Source organism: Pogona vitticeps, chromosome 1, assembly GCF_051106095.1.
Source record: "Pogona vitticeps strain Pit_001003342236 chromosome 1, PviZW2.1, whole genome shotgun sequence".
NCBI classification, from domain to species: Eukaryota; Metazoa; Chordata; class Lepidosauria; order Squamata; family Agamidae; genus Pogona; species Pogona vitticeps.
The window spans coordinates 290,930,955-290,948,607 of NC_135783.1; the positions used below are offsets into that span (position 1 = coordinate 290,930,955).

The following is a 17,653-nucleotide window of genomic DNA, read 5'->3' on the forward strand; positions in this document are numbered from 1 at the left end:
CAGACTACCGTATATGTGAGCCTATTTATTATTATTATTATTATTATTATTATTATTATTATTATTATTATTATTATTATTATTATTATTATTATTATTATTATACCACATAAGAAAGAGAAGGAACACTCTTTCTTATGAGTGTTCATAAGAACACTCATAAGCAATCATTAAGTGAAGAAGCCATCCTTATCAAAGCCTGTGCACAACCAAATCTACACAACAACATCTCTTCCAGCAAGCAGAACATCGTAAACATTGTATAGGGAAAATTATTATGTTGTGACATTTCAAGAAGTGCTCAGAATAACACTGATATCAATCAGTAGTTAAGACAGTACAAGTACGATCTTACGCATATCAGGTCAAAAGTAAATACCACTGGGTACAATGAAAAATACTGTGAGGGAAGTGTATACTGTGAGGGAAGTGTATACTGCATAAGATTGTAGTTTTAGAGATATTAAGCTTGAATTCTACTAAAGTAAAAATATTCTCTTGCAGTACTTTATGTTGTTAAACATCACCTCACCTATTTAAAAGTGTATATATCCCTTAATTATAAAAACAAGTTTTTAAAAACACACACAATAGTTTGCAAACTGAATGTAAGACTATAGTGTCTGCTTACCAACGTGACTGTATTTTTTGCCACTATTTGGACTGCCTCTGTTCCTGGACCAGTGACTTTATTTGTTGTCTGGAGATTGACTGGCGTGCTCTGTGCATCAGTGCTAAGGACAGTTTTCTGGCTGCTGTTGATGGCAGTCACCATGGCAATTGTAGGTCTTTGACCTACAACAGAGGCAGGCATGGTTGCTGTTGCTGCTTTCAGGACAAGAGGTAGCGTCTTAGTGGTGATCATAGAAGCTGTGGTTACAGTTTTCTAAGAGAAACAGAAAATATACTTTAATAGCCTGGCAGTTTTTTTTCACAGAACACCAACAGCCCACATATTAAGAAATATTTTGGACTAAATATCTCATATAACTGACTCATAACAGAGAAATAAATGAAGTGTATGAGAAGTGTTTAACATTTACAGGTAAAATTAACAATAAATACAACTGAAATGTATGCTCAAGTTTTATAAGGTGAGTTTTTATTGTTGCAGTTATTCTAAATCTACAGAAGTGTTTTAAATGAAAAAAATTATTTAAATTAATTTAAATAAAATAACATTATTCTGCATGTGCGGAAATATTTTATATATTTGTACATTGGGGAGCATTCCAACAAGACACAGATCTTTTAAAATCAAGAAAGAATCAAAACTTCGAGGAATACTGAGGGGCTTCCAAACTGATCAGTGAAAGTGTGCCACAATGGCATATTAATTTCTGTAAGATACTGCTGCATATACAAACACCTGACAAATTCTACAACATCCACAAATGTACTGCAACAACAATGAATGTACTGACTAGAAAAAAAAATACTATGGCTTTCAGATAATAATAATAATAATAATAATAATAATAATAATAATAATAATAATAATAATAATAATAATAATAATAATAATAATAATAATAATAATAATAATAATAATAATAATAATAATACGTTCTCATTATAAGTCGAACCTTAACAGTTAATGTGCAAACTACTGTACATGCATAAGATGGCAAAAAGAAAAAAAAAACCTCCCTTATTGCACAGCCTATGGGCTGCATTTTGCTCCAACTTAGTTTCATGTGACATACGAATTTGGTCTATTATTTTTGCTCTATCTCCAAAACCAGAAAACCATACTCAAGCATATTAATTGGATCCATCTTATTTTCCAATGATATGTACTTAATAAGTTAACACGTGGCAATTACAACTAGAAAGCAATCCTAATTGTGAATAAGACATTTATTCAAAACCAGGAAAGGGTATTCCATGCTGCCTTGATTTGAAAATTAATGTTCTATTAAGCATAAAGAGAGGTAACTTACTTGTAACAATGGTTCTTCTAGTGGTCCTCTGTGAATCCACACAATTGGGTTGTTCTGTGCCTGTGTAGGATCTCTCGGAAGTTTCTAGAGCTTAAAGACATGTGATTAGTCGGATGTTTCCCCATGGAGTGCATGCTCCGTCTGCCAGAAGTCCCCTCAGTTCCCAAAAGAGTCAACTGCTCTCGAAGAGCTATATAAGACAACATGATGGACAGAGGGAAGGCAGGGCGGGATGTGTGGATTCACAGAGGACCACTAGGAAGAACCATGGTTACAGGTAAGTAACCTCTCTTTCTTTTTTGTGGCCTCTGTGAAAGCACACAATTGGGTGAATGGCAAGCTCATTTACCGGATGGTGGGACGTCACGGTAGAAAGAAAGCCAAGACAGCTCTGCTGAAAGCAGCATCATTCTTTGCTCGGACATCCACATGGTAATGTGTCATAAACGTTGATGGAATGGACAGTGTAGCTGCACGGCAGATGTAAGGAATTTCTATTCCTTGTTGGAAGGCAGTGGAAGTAGACAGTGCTCTAGTCGAATGAGCCTTCAAGGGTTCAGGTGGTGTCTTGCCTGCCAATTTATGTACCAATGAAATTGTTTGTACAATCCATCTAGCAAGCGTTTGGGACGAGGCTGGTGAGCCTTTATTAGGGCCATCAAAACATAGAAAGAGCCTTGATGCTTTCCTGAATAATTTGGTTCTGTCAATGTAGAAAGCCAAGGAACGTCTGACATCAAGCATGTGGAGCATGCACTTGAGAGGTGTGGAAGGAGATGAAAATGGGGTAGGCAGCATTATCAGTTGATTGAGATGAAAGTCAGATACAACCTTAGGTAAAAATGGAACATCTGGGTATAAAATGACATTGGAACTGCAGGAAAGATGGGTCTGATCGAAGAGCTGCAAGTTCGCTAGCATGTTTAGCAGACGTTATCGCTACTAAGAATGATGTCTTGAAAGAAAACAATTTCAGGTTAGTAGTAGCAGCCCCTTCATGGATTGCTGCCTTGTCATGGCAAAGGGGCTTAAGTAATTCAGAGAAACTATGGGCTATGCTGTGCAGGGACGCCCAAGACGGACAGGTCATAGTGGAGAGTTCTGACTAAATGCGATCCACCTGGAGCAGGAATGGGCAAGCCACTCCAGTATCTTTGCCAAGAAAACTCCATGGACAGAAACAAAAGGCTAAAAGATATGACACTGGAAGATGAGCCCCTCAGGTCGGAAGGCATCCAACATGCTACTGAGGAAGAGCGGAGGACAAATACAAGTAGCTCCAGAGCTAATGTAGTGGTTGGGCCAAAGACGAAAGGTCGCTCAGCTGTGGACGTGCCTGGAAGTGAAAGGAAAGTCCGATGCTGCAAAGAAAAATACTGCATAGAAACCTGGAATGTAAGATCTATGAACCTTGATAAGCTGGATGTGGTGAAATAGGAGATTTCACATTCTCCCTGTGAAAGGAGAGGAATGATACTGTCAAATGTCAGCATTCTGAAACCTCTAGATCGAATGAATTTATTGAGGTTTCTAAGGTTGAGGATGGGACAGAGTCCTCCGTCTTTTTCGGTACAGTGAAGTATCTAGAGTAGAAACCATCATGCAGGGCAGAGGAAGGGACGAGGAGTATGACTTGTTTTTAGAGAAAAAGGGAAATTTCTTCTTGAAGTGCCAATGAGTGGAGAGTAGTTTTAATGACAGTGAAAAGTGGAGTATGCAGAAATTCCATGAAATAGCCCTTTTCGATAATCGAAGGACCCATTGGTCCTTGGTGATTTGACGCCATGCACTGAGGAAAGGATGTAACCTGGTGTGAAACGGAGTGGAAATAGTGGTGCAAGACGGAAGGAGTTTATTGATACTGCTTATCCTTCTTCTGTTGACATCAAACGTCGACGTGGTTGCTGTTGCTGGGGTTGAAACAATGGTGCGGTAGATGCTGACGGGCCGGAATGAGGTCTATCCTGTATTTGTGGCTTGTATGTATGGTATGGTTGGTGGAATGTCTGAAATGGCTGTTGGACAAAGGACTGGCTGCGGTACTGGGGTTGCTGGTAACAAAATATTTGCTGGGTGGAATATGATTGAGCTGTTTTCCAAATTTTATATAGGTTGTCCATTACTTTGTCTGTTTTTTTCATTGAAAAGGCCAGCACCATTGAATGGGAGGTCTACAATTCTCGATCCGGTGTCATCAGATATGCCAGCTGACCTAAGCCAGGTATGGCGTCTAAGGGGAATAGAATTAGCCATCGCCTTAGACGCAGCATCAGTAGTGTGACAGGAAGCAATTCTTTGCTGTTTGGCCAGAGTAGAAGCCTCAGCATGAATATTTAGGGCTTCAGTCTTAGAAGACTCAGGAGCTGTTTGAATAACAGGGAGGATCTTATTCCACAGTTGCCTATGATAAGCTCCCATGTCGGCTTGATAGTTGGCAACCCACATAACAAATGAAGTGAGGGAGTAAATACGTCTACCCAAAATATCTAATTTTCTTCCCTCGTGGTTGGTAGGTGCAACTGATGATTTGTTGCGAGCTCTCAATTGATTGGATTCTACAATAATTGAATTTGGTGTTGGATGTTTGGATAAAAAGGCAGTGTCTGGACCATGGGTTTTATAATGGTTTTCCGCAAGTCTTCTTATTTGTAATGATGAAGGTGGTTTCTCCTATGATTCTCTAATCAAATCTAGCATAGCAGATATGAAGGTAAGGCTAAGCAAAGGTGTCTTCTCTTGATTAATATCATCAAAAACTAAGTCTTGTTTAGGTGGTGGTTCTTTGATTTCTAATTGTAGAGACTTAGCCATCCTCATCACTAGCTGAGAGTACGAAGTAAAATCTTCCGAAGGTGAGGGTGGATGATTAATTAATTAATTAATTAATTAATTTGATATTTACCCCGCGCCTCTAGACCATGTCTACTCCGCTACATCAGATGTTGGAGTGAGTAAATTGGAGGATGATTCTGGAGAAATATCAGAGGCCGAATCCTGAGTCGATGTGGATGATTCAGAAGATAGAGATTGATTTTGTGATTTTGATGCAGAGAATCAAGTCGAAGAAGGCTGTTGTGAAGCAGGGGGTACTTGGGTTGTAGAGTACTATTCCATATCAGGAGGAGGAGGCCCCTTATAGGTGGTCGTAATGTGTAGAGATGTATTTTGAGGGGGAGGATGTTTGGAAGAATGCTTGGAATGCGCAGACTGTGGTTGTTCCAATGATGAAATAGTGCGCTTGAGCGCCGGCTTGGTAGCAAGCGGAATCTGGTGAGTCGATGTCGAGTGCGATGAGTAGGAACTGTGTCGGTATCGAGGTGGTGATGGAGACACAGGAGGTGAGTATTGAGATGGATACGGCAAAGCATCTGAAGATGCCGGCCACAGAGACTGGCGAAACGTTAGGAAGAACAACCTTCAAAACACGGCCAAAGAGCCCGAAAAACCCACAAGAACTGTTAGATCCCGGCCGTGAAAGCCTTCACGAATACATATCGGACTCTCTTGGGTTTGGTGTAGTAAATTTGCTCCGATAAGTCTTTGGGGAAGTACAGATCATATTGTTGGTAGTATCGATCTCTGAGACCTTCCCGTGGTTGATGCTGAGAAGATTCTGGGTAGCAATAGTAATCTCTGTGTGTAGGCTCATACTGTGCTGGTGACAAGTGTGGAGTAATGAGACGAGTCTGAGCCCAAGATTTGAATCGGAATTGCCCACCCTGATAAGGCAGGGCTGGAATGGGACGAGGCCTGACTGGAGTGAACGTCAGCCGGAGAGAGGCCAATACTTGGCAACAAGCTACCAATGGAAGCTGGAGCCTGGGACAGAGGCAGAGGTGGTTCCGCTCTGTCTGACATAGGTCCCGAGGCATCTCTAGACCTTCCCTCCAAAATTTGGGATGGAAGTGTCGATTTGGGTGGTTGAATCTGTGGAACTGTTGACTGGTGAATAGATTTCGACAATTTCTTAGGCTTTTTTTAGTATTATCTTTTTTCTTTTTAGATGAACGAGCTGAGCTCCTTGATGTCAATGCCGACTTCAGTCTCGAGGCAGATTTAGACTTCTCCAGTTGGTGAGGAGGACTCACTGGACTAGAGACCGGTCTAGGAGGCTCTTGGTGATCAAGTCTGGGTCTATGGTGACCAAAGGTGGATTGAGGGATTTCTCCCACAGGTAAGATCGCAGCCTCCAAAGTCACAGCTTAAAAGCAGTCTTCATATGCCTTTTACACTCTGGACAAGAGTGTGTTTGGTGTTGTTCCCCGAAACAGAAAAGGCAACGGTCGTGACCATCAGTGAGTGGGATCTTGTTATTACAAAGTACACACTGCTTGAAAGGCCCGGGCGGGGGGGGGGGCATAAAAGACCAGGGGAAATTGGAAGAAAGATGGGGGAAGGGGGGCATTAGCAAAAGGGGGGGAAAGAGAAAAAATCTGAATTGCATTGAAGGTAGAACAAATCAATTTAGAGAGAAAACACCCAACAAAAAATGTGATTGGAATAACAGAAAAAGCAACTACCGATCGCAGAAACGCTCAATTGCTCTAGTTCTCTATGAAATAGGTCTAACCTAAGTGGTGGCTAAAAGGAACTGAGGGGACTTCTGGCGGGTGAAGCATGCACTTCACGGGGGAGCGTCCCACTAATTACATACCTTTACGCTCTAGAAACTTCCGAGAGGTCCTACACAGGCGCAGAACAATCCAATTGTGTGCATTCATAGAGGCCATGAAGAAGAAACTCTGTTTAAGGGCTGACTCTGATAACTCCATTTGCAAAAGTAATTTTGGTTGTATCTAGTGGATTATTACATGTTTCCAGTGACATTAACACCATTAGGAAATCTGGAAAAGTTACAATTTGCTGCTATCACTATAGTGTAGTTAGCTCCCGCTACACATTTAAACTAAAAAGATTACCACAAATTCCTTCCTTCCTTGAAGAATGTATGGTTTACTGCAGATATCTCAGTAACCATTTCAGAAATATGTGTTATCAAACCTAACTATGTTAGCATACAAAAAAGTATCTCTACACTGTACACTCCACATACTAAACAAATGGGATGCAAGTTCAGTGCTTTCCAAGAACCATCTTAACCGAATGGTGAGAAGAACTGTAGCAATTTCCAGGCAGCTTCACTAGAGGGCTCTTTAGCTTTCAACATTACTTTCATACAAATGCAGAAAATTACTGAGAAATTAATATCCACATGCATGGTTCAGAATAAATATATCGACATGAAGTTTCTTTTACAATTAAAACTCTTGAAAAAGCAGATACTAATAACGGAGGGGGGGGGAAATCACAATTTTTGCATAAAGGTATGAAAATATTTATTAACACAATATGTACCCATATGATTAAATATATTTATAGTCCAGTTCATTTGAAAAGCAAATAAGCTGTAACAGCCAATTTAAAAAAAACTAACTGTAACTGAAAAAACAATACATGGACTGGCTCTACCTAGTAGAATATCTACTTCTTAGGAAGTGGTTTTTATACAGAGTAGAAATATATAAATTACTTCCCCTTTTTTCTAGTAATATTAGGCTGTAAAGATTATTTTTACAGGCAAATTGCCATCTTTTTTTCTCCTTTTAGTATACATGGACTAGTTTATATCAGAAATATCAACAATCTCAGATATGCAGATGATACCACTCTAACGGCAGAAATTGAGGAGGAATTAAAGAACCTCATAATGAGGGTGAAAGAGGAGAGCGCAAAAAATGGTCTGAAGCTCAACTTCAAAAAAACTAGGATTGTGGCCACTGATCCCATCACCTCCTGGCAAACAGAAGGGGAAGATATGGAGGCAGAGACAAATTTTACTTTCTTGGGCTCCATGATCACTGCAGATGATGACAGCAGCCACGAAATTAAGACTCCTGCTTCTTGGGAGGAAAGCGATGACAAACCCAGCATCTTAAAAAGCAGAGACATCACATTGCTGACCAAGGTCCCCATAGTCAAAGCTCTGGTTTTTCCAGTAGTAATGTATGGAAGTGAGAGATGGACCATAAAGAAGGCTGACCGCCGAAGAATTGATGCCTTTGAATTGTGGTGCTGGACTGCAAGGAGAACAAACCTATCCGTTCTGAAGGAAATCAACCCTGAGTGCTCTATGGTAGTACAGATCCTGAAGCTGAGGCTCCAATACTTTGGCCATCTCATGAGAAGAGAAGACTCCTTGGAAAAGACCTTGGTGTTAGGAAAGTGTGAAGGCAGGAGGAGAAGGGGACGACAAAGGACAAGATGGCTGGACAGTGTCACTGAAGCTACCAACATGAATTTGACCAAACTCCGGGAGGTAGTGAAAGATAGGAAGGCCGGGCATGATGTGGTCCATGGGGTCACGAATAGTCGGACAGGACTTAACAACTAAACAACAATAAATAGTTTATAAACAGTGCTCTGATACATTGCCCACACTCCAAAGGGCCAATATACAAATACAGTTGAACACAGGAAGATGATGTATTACACCAAGGCACATGCAGCTCTGTGTAACTTAGAATTGTTTAAAGTGACTGAGGGTTGTTATATTCATAATTTATTGTCATTGAACGTATAAACACGTTCTCTAGAGTTTCATTCCCTTCCAATCTAGAGATGTCATGGAGATCTGGATCCGGATTCTGTGATATGAAAAGCATGGGCTCTTTAGGACAATTGGCCTCACAAGCAATCTCCACGGCCATAAATATATATTAAGGTGTCAGAAGCCTCATGTCAAGTTCCTTCCTTTTCTTTGCAAGATCTCCATGGGCCTTTATACAGTATGTTACCATACTGTGTACTTCCCTCGCTTTCTCTTCCCATCACTGGCTGCTTGTAGTTAAAGTAACTATGGAAGATTCCCTGAATAGCCTAACAGAGCATCGTCCCCAACCTAACAAAATTATGTTAACACCACCCAAACAGGAATGCACCGTGAGGACAAGGTTGGCAACCTAAGGAGAAGATCTCCCTCCAACGACCAGGTAATACTATTAATTTGGCTTACGCAGGACAATTGGCTTACTTAGGACATGTCCAGATGGGGGAAGTGGGAGCTGTATGGTTTGTGTTTTAAAGGTTCTTATCTTCAATGTAATCTATCTTATATTGCACTTGAGCAATCCTTCCATTCACACTGATTGATATTTCTTCTCCCATGAGAAGAGTCTGAGACAGGTCTTTGAATCTTTCCAGTTTGTCCTTCTTTTGATTATTAGAATTCCCTTTCCAGCCCCTTTTCTCATCTTTTCCCACAACCATCATTCAGTGGACCACTACAACGTTCCTTTTTGTTAAATAAAGTAACATAGCGAAACAACAATGAATCTACCTAACATGGTATAGATCAGTGACCACAAATCTTTTTGGGCCCACTGGGGGGGGAACCCACAACAGGCAGCGGCAGCAGAAGTGGAAGTGGTGGCAGAAGGGGGACCCCACTCTGGATCCGCCACCAGTGTCAGCTGCTCTGGATCCTGGCCTGCCACCTGTCGGGACGCCAGCAGCAGCTTTCTCAGGTTTGGCTGGGGGGGGGGGAAGTAACGATCTGGCGACTTATGGCTTGCGTGCCCACAGAGAGCACCCTGTGTGCCAGCTGTGGCATACAGAGGTTCACCATTGCTTGTATAGATAATAGTGCCAATATGTTGTGTTTATCTAAAAGAATGCTGCATCAACAGGAAAATAAATTTTAAAAATTCAAAATGGTAGAGTAGATGAAAATAGGAGAGTTCTCCATCATTTCGCCCATTCAACCCAGAACAGACACCACTGGCTTTCTCACCGAATTGTGGGGTTCAGGTTGTTTTTAATTATCTTTAAAAAAGATTTTCGTTGCCATGGGGAAGGGGAATAGGAAAACTGTATATCCCATGTTTGCTCACCTAGGCTACAGTCTTTCACAGTACCCACTTAGATGATAGTAAGGGATGCATGGGAATTGCATGGGCAGGATCCAAGCATACGTTTGAGTGAACATCCTAATGTTACCTATATTCCTTAAGGTTATCAAGGTTGCCAAGAGACACAAAATAAAAAGGCAAAACAGTTGGGTCAATCATGGGAACAAAAATAAAAGTTATTTACCCTCTGTTTTTGGTGGAGATTAGTCCAAAATAAAAGCAAAACAAGATAAGGAGCGGTTTTTAATTTTAATAAACATAATTTAATGCACTTGAGTATGCCTTGTTTGTTTTTGTTATTGTTTGTGAACTGTCTAGTTTGACCACTGGTCAAGTGAGTGGTATAAAAATCAGTCAGTCAGTCAATCAATCAAAAGTCATTTAATAGAGGTATCACTCCACTCCAGTGCTTCTGAATTTTGTACAAAGCAGTAGTATCTGGCTACAGGGAAAATGGCACTAAATGTTACTGATGTTTGAAGAAGCAGCTTTTTTTGGGTTAATACTGCTCCCACTATTTCAAAGAACAAAGAGGGGAAAAAAACCAGCTGCTCTTAGGTCCAAGAATCAGTTTCTTGGCTTCTCCATGACTGTCAAATACAACAGCAAATTTAACTGTGCTGTCTTCAGTGCTGTAAAAATAAAATTATGGTTTTATTGTTTAAAAAAATCAATAGAATCTAAGCCTTTCTCCAAATGCTGACCAATCCCACATCTAAGCAATAAAAGGGAGGCAGGTGTTTCAAGAAAATGATGTACCGTATTTTTCGCTCGGTAAGACGCACCAAATTTTTAGGAGAAGAAAACAGGAAAAATAATCTGTTTTCTTCGCTCCATAAGACGCACAGACTTTCCACCCCCCTGTTTTGTGGGGGGAAAGTGCGTCTTATAGTGTGAAAAATACGGTAAATATTCAACCAAAACTATCTAGAAAACAATTTTATTTTGGCTAGTTAACAAAACTGGCATTATGAAACTGACTATATGCTTCAATTATACAGTTTCTTCCAGCCTTAAAGTCAGCAGGTAGAGACTAAAGTGCCTCAACATGCCTTTATAGAAAAATACTTATCTTCTCCCTAATGTAAAGTCAGTAGAACCATTGTGAACTGTAACAAAAGTTCAGCATGGAATATAAAAGTATGTATTATCAATCAACATTGTATTTAAAACTGCACTTTCATCTTCTTAAGAGTGCCAATGAACTCAGCTACTGTAGTCATAGAGCATGAGGGTACATTATTGCATATAGAAAAAAAGACAGAAAGACTGAAGAAGACATTCCTCACTATTCCGCTGCAATGTCTACAGGGAATCTGGAATACATTTCAATGGCATGTTCTCTAAGATTAATAACACTGTAATATTATTTATTTATTTTATATATTTGAAATATTTTTATCCTGCCTTTCTCCTTCAGAAGAACCCAAGGTGGCTTCCATCCTTGAGAGACAATATTTAAAGCTGAAAACAATGACTATACAACAGTGGTTTGCATCATTAAAAGACAATGCTTAAAGTTAAGAAAATCAAGTATGAACACTGTGTCTCCACAACAATGGTTATACATTCCCCTTCACCAACATCAGTAAGGAGGTATCTCATATCCTGATTACTTTTGCATCAGCAACCTCCAATTAACTCTTGATTGGAAGCATGTTTGATGCTGGATGTCAGTAGTCAGCAGAACAGTGCTACTGTGTAGGGCCTTTTGTGTGCATTCTGCTATTTGCATCCTAATTCATGTTACATATTTTGCAGTGAAGTATGCCTGCCTATGAAACACTATTGACTAACTGAAAACCACCTGAATGCAATACCTTTTTCTATTGAAATGAAATGAATAATGGGTGTGAAATTTTGCTCAAATTAAATAGCTTGTACAATGTAAAACAGAGAAATGCTATTTGTTCACAATGTGTCTTTTAATGCACTGGATTCTGATGTATATCAGTTCTCTTTTAAGAATACAGAGGAAGGATGAGGAAGGGATGCTATGACCCTAAAGATACTATTGGTCTGCAACTCCCTCCAGCTCTAGCCAATGATGAGCAAGGGAAGAAGTTGCAGTCCACAAGCCTCTGATGGACGTTATGTTTCTTAACCCTGCTACAGAGCTATGTCACACTGACAATATGCTTCTGTTTATTAATTACAGATTCGTGTATCTCCTGCAAGAAACAAAACTGACCACAAAACATTTTTGGGGTTGTTTAAATTTTAAAGACAAGGATCGGGGATGTCAGACTACAGTTTGCTGGTTGTCCGCCCACCAATTCCTGGTGCTGCACTTTGTGCATACCAAGATTCTTACAGAGAATGCTGGACAAGAATAACTTTATTCTGATCCAGCAATGCAGATCTTCTGTCTTCAAGCAGGAATGCAAAATCAAGATCACTCAGGATCATATAATAAAAATAGTTCTTTTAAGTCTCAATAAATCCTATATATGCATTGTTATCCTATATATGCAATGGAGCACATTAATGGTCTGTGGGAGTATGAATCAACACATTTTTTCATTAAAAGGAAATAATACAAGACTCATGTAAAGCCCTAACACTGCTATGTCAAAAACAGCAATTTACTTTTTGCTTTCACTTGAAGGGAAAAGGCATGGGAAGAGAAGAGACATATGTTAAGGTTGGAAGATCACAAACTGCTTTTGTTTCACTAAAAGATTATTGATAGCATTGCAGCCCAGTTCTATAAATATTAATTCAAAGTTCTACTCAGTTCCATAATTATTTAATAATATAATAATTAGTTCCCTTCCAACCAATGGTGACCCTTTTCCAGGGTTTCCTAAGGTACAGGGTTTGTCATTCTCTTCCTCAGGCAGGGGGACGGGGATTGTGCGATTGTGCAGCTTGCCAAAGGCTACACAGGCTGGTTCTTCTCTGAGGAGGCATTGTGGGTAATCAAATCCCAACTTCTAGCTCTGCAGCCAGGCATTCAACCCAGAGACGCATCCAGCCAGCTATGTTTATCAGTGCAAAGGACTCCCTATCAAATGTATGCTACTTCACACAACAATAACTTTATGCTTTATATAGTAATACATTTCATTCTCTTAAAGTCACATTTTATTAGAATGTAAGAATATCAGACACCTTCAAATACTTTACCTGTGATCCAATTAGGTTTGGGGAGGGTACAGTAGTCTGCTGTTGCTGTTGCTGTTGTAGCTGTAAGGGTTGTGGCGTTTGTGTTTTATTTTCTGACTGTGCCAATGGTTGTATTTGAAACTTACTGTCTGGCTGTTCCTGTTTTACCATCAAATTCTTCCGCAGCTGTTCAACCACTCTTTTCTAGCAAAGAAACACACACACAAGAAATTAAGATAAAAAACCAATTACATTATTTAAGTTGAAGCAAAAAGCAAAGCAAAGCGTGCTGCTTATATATCGCCCCATAGTGCTTCAAGCACTCTTTGGTCAGTTTTTCAAGTTAATTACGCAGGCTACACATTGCCCCCCTCCAGTGAGCTGGGTACTCATTTTACCAACCTCAGAAGGATAGAAGGCTGAGTCAACCTTGAGCTGGCTACCTAGGATTGAACCCCTGGTCGTGAGCACAGTTTTAGTTGCAGTACAGCAGTTTAACCACTGTGCCACGAGGCTCTTATGTACACAACATATTAACTTAAAAACAACATTTATTGTTTGGCTTTTAGTAAATTAATCTAGGATGGACCACGAAGCTGAAAGCCTGATATATCATAATTAGAATAACAGGAATGTAGCAGGCTGGCAACATGGCAGCACAGAAATGCCCTTTCAATAAGATATGTACATCAAAGCAAGGAGTTCTATGTCCCATCACAATTACTTATGTCCACAGGATCATTCAATAGCTTTGAAAAAGAGATACTACTTAATGAACAGTCCAACATTCATGTAGAATCCTGAAGGCAATCCTTAAGAGCAAGATCATGGATTGCAATGTGTTTCAAGGAAAGAAAAATACACGATGGCTTATTTGGCTCAAGTGCTTTACAAACTACTTTCCCATGTCTACATAAATGATTAAAAATCTAAATATGAGTTAGCAAAATAGGCAACAATTTGAACATGACACAAATTACATTAGAAAACAAACACAGTTTGTACAAATGACTTAACATAGGATTAAAAGTAGAAATCAGATATATTTAAATAGCACTCCACACAGAGACTATTTCTCCTTCACAGTTCAACTTAGGATCTATAGGCAGGTCATTTGTATTTGAAACATTTCATCATACCTTCAGTCTGAGACTTTACAGGAAAGGTTTAGAAATTATAAGCAAATAGAACCCTCAACTATTACAGTATATAGTTCTGTGCTTTAATTCTACAGAAAAGTTTATTTCAGACCCTCTGGATGTCTTCTCTGTAGATTCCTTCTAGAAAATGTTATTAAAACTTCTAGAAATTGTCCTCTTGGTCAATGTACCCTGAAATTTTCAGCCCTGTTGAGTAGGGCTCCACCTCTTGCACATGCAGCTTCGCCCTTGTGTACATGTGTAACTCCACCACCGTGCACGGGGTTCAGTCGCAACCGGAACCTAATGTGATCACTGTGCAGAGAAGGAAGAGAGCTGTGTGGGGAGAAGCAGAGTTGTGCATGCGTACGTGCATGCCCAACTTAATGGGATCCCTGCTCTTGGTGTATTCTTCTATTAGGTCATTTGCACCCATGTTATAGTAATATAATTTTTGCCACTTACTCTAGAATTCAATAGATTTGATCCTTTTAGGTCCTCAAAAATGACTGCTCATTTGAGACTTGCAGATATAGCCATTAATTTAGCATCTTACCTGATCAGTTTTACCTGTCCACGGATACCTGTGCTGCTCTCCTGCGGCACAGCGTGGAACAAAGTTGCAAAAGCATATTGTTGTCATATTATAAAAGCTTTTAGTTTAGTTATGCAAGGGTTATTCTTATCATGTGACCGGGTAAGTGACCATTTAAAAAGCTGCGATTTTTTTTTGTATGATACATTATTTGAACTTATTTATCTAGTTCACATGAAAATCTCAACATGAAACTTACAATAAAGCAAGGGAAGAAAATAATGTTTCCATTTATTTATGCATTCACTCACTGTTCAGTGGTTTACAACTGCTTTCTGAAACATGAACTATGTTACCAAGCTATTAGAATTGCAATATCGGCAAGCAGGGAAAGAACAGAAGGAAGATTTCCAGAAAGCATAAAAATGTAGGAAATAATAGAACAGAAACCAGTTACACCTGCCAAACAACATCCCTACCTATTAGCACGACAGAAACTAGATTACTACAACCAGCAAAATCAGACACAATGTTTTTCTTTTCTATAGCTGTACTAAAGTTCATGGACTAGGTTGATTTTCTACTATTCCCTAGTTCAAGGAAACAGAGAGTAGAATTCATTCTCCCCCTGTTCTTTACTACAAAACATAACAGCAGGGGGGAAAGAAAGGGAGAGCTAAGCTTAGGAGTACTCCCAAGCCAAACTGCAATGAAATATGTCAGCCAATCAGAACAGGAACTGGGCAGAGGAGGAGTCAAGTGAGTCAAAACACAATCATAATTTTTCTGCCTCCAGCCCGTGAAACAAAGCCTAGGAAATATATGTAGCAAAACCAGAGTGAAACACCTGAAAACTATCACTATACTGATTAACCAACTGATACAACTGATAAAGGCTGATAGTCAAGTTGCATTAAGCAAGTAAATGTTTGTATACAAAGTGTCAATCACAATGGACAAACTGTTTATTTCTGGGTTATCTTTACGAAGATGTTTCTGACTGGTTTTGAAACCCCTCTTTTGCATTTGCCTTGTTAATCACCAAGGCTAAATATGCATTTTGACATTGTCTAATTGTTTATATTACATTATGTCTCTATATTTTCTCCTGTTGCCCCATGGTCACAGCCTTGCCTTTGGAATGCCTACTGTCCTTCTTATCCCGTTTACTGAGTAATTCACTTATGGTTACAAGGACTGAAAACAACCAGGGGCCAGGGAATACTTAACTCTATAACACAGCAGTTTTTAACATATTCTGGCATTTACCTTAAGAAAGATGCAAAGCAGTATAAAGTTAAGACTATAAAATAACAATGGGAAAGGCATCCACTTTGTCACAGGCAATGACTGAGCTGCTCTGGTCTTAGAAGTGTAGATAGCCTTTCAAGATCAGCCACTCATGGCCCTCAAAACTGCAAGTGGGTGAAGTGTGTCAGGACCATGGACAACCTCTATCAAATTCAAAAGGTCCATAACCACAAGTGTTAAACCTCTGGAATCACCAACCACCAGAAAGGTGTCCTAGACTGCCCATCAAGGATGTAATACCCAGACTTATCTGGATATATTGTCAGCCAAGTCTGACCAAATAAATCCAACAGATTTGAACTGTCCAACTCCCAGACTTTGCATTTAAACCAACCACCAACTTACATACCCAATAAACCTGAATTCGCACCATATTAATCTAGCAAAGGCTACTTGGCCATTCACTGCACCCAATTTTTAACACCAAGTAGCAAAACAGCTTTCCCCAACTGGCATGGTTTCAAGGCAAAAATTCCGACTGGCACTGAAGTGACCAGCAAAGCCCACACAGAAAAGAAGGGTGAGGGGGAACTGGAAAAGGGAAACAGGCAGGACTTGACCTGTGTTCATTTCAGCCATTTATCTCAGGAGATATAAAACCTTGGAGAGTAGAAGAACATGTGGACTTCAATATACTGGAAAATACTTAGAAGATGCATTTTAGAACCCCCAAGAAATTCCAAATTTAATAAGCAGTCTTGGATTTTTCTTATGAGAAGGATGTATCTGCACAACTTCATGCATCTAACAAAGTAGACTCTAGTCCATGATAACTTTTTTCTTAGTGCACACTAGAATCTAGAATACTGTGAGTTACCTAATCTGTAAATGACTACAAAACAGATGAATTGTTTTAACAGATGAGGGTTCAAAAATCCTTTAGCTCAGTGGTTCTTAATGTGGGCGATAATGCCCCCCAGGGGGCGATTTCATTTTTCAGGGGGGCAGTAGAATGAAAAGGGGTGGCGTGGGGGCGTTGGAGCAGAAGGGGGCGGTAGGGGGCGCTGGAGCAATCCAAACCTGTGAAGATGGCTGCAGCCTTTTTACAGTGTGCATGAATATATATTTTCCTCCAATCTTAATTTAGTTTCAGAGTTTTCGTCTTGAAATTTTTAGTTCTTGCATTGCGGTTTGTTTTTATGCCCTTTTTATATTTCTTTTTGCGTCTTAAAATTTGCTTGCAACTAAATCATTAAATGTTACTTTTTGGGGGCATTTCATTTTCTTGGAATTGAATTTTGTTTCCAGGGGTCATTGGATTTAAGTGTCTTAAATAAATAAATAAATAAATAAATAAATAAATAAATAAATAAATAAATAAATAAATAAAGAAAGAAAGAAAGAAAGAAAGAAAGAAAGAAAGAAAGAAAGAAAGAAAGAAAGAAAGAAAGAAAGAAAGAAAGAAAGAAAGAAAGATATCATCACCGCGGGGAGGGGGGGGCGATGATAACTTCCTCAATGGCTCAAGGGGGCGTTTCTTTCAAAAAGGTTAAGAACCACTGCTTTAGCTTCTTGAAGCTCTGTGGTGAAGTATTACATACTAACCTAATCTTGTACATTTACAAAAGTGACTGACAGAATCAAGACAATTTGACTTTAGCACAGGGGTGATTCTGTTGTCATTGTATGTGCGTTTGCGGAAACCTAACCTACCAGAGCACTTGGGCATATTGTCTTTCAAGAACCCAACTGCTTCGCTTCCTAATCAAA

General features: G+C 39.5%; 1 protein-coding gene across 9 annotated transcripts in view; it reads right to left on the reverse strand.

Moving 5' to 3' along the window:
- The window catches only part of PHF21A (PHD finger protein 21A), a 175,669-nt gene that overhangs the window by 35,854 nt on the left and 122,162 nt on the right, over window positions 1–17,653 (reverse strand). For all 9 annotated transcript variants that reach the window (XM_078389661.1, XM_072985998.2, XM_072986001.2 and 6 more), the window contains exons 6-7: window positions 12,980–13,162; window positions 632–886 (exon numbers count right to left, since the gene is read on the reverse strand). In XM_078389661.1, the coding sequence (XP_078245787.1) occupies window positions 632–886; window positions 12,980–13,162 (438 nt within the window). The remainder of the gene's footprint in view (window positions 1–631; window positions 887–12,979; window positions 13,163–17,653) is intronic.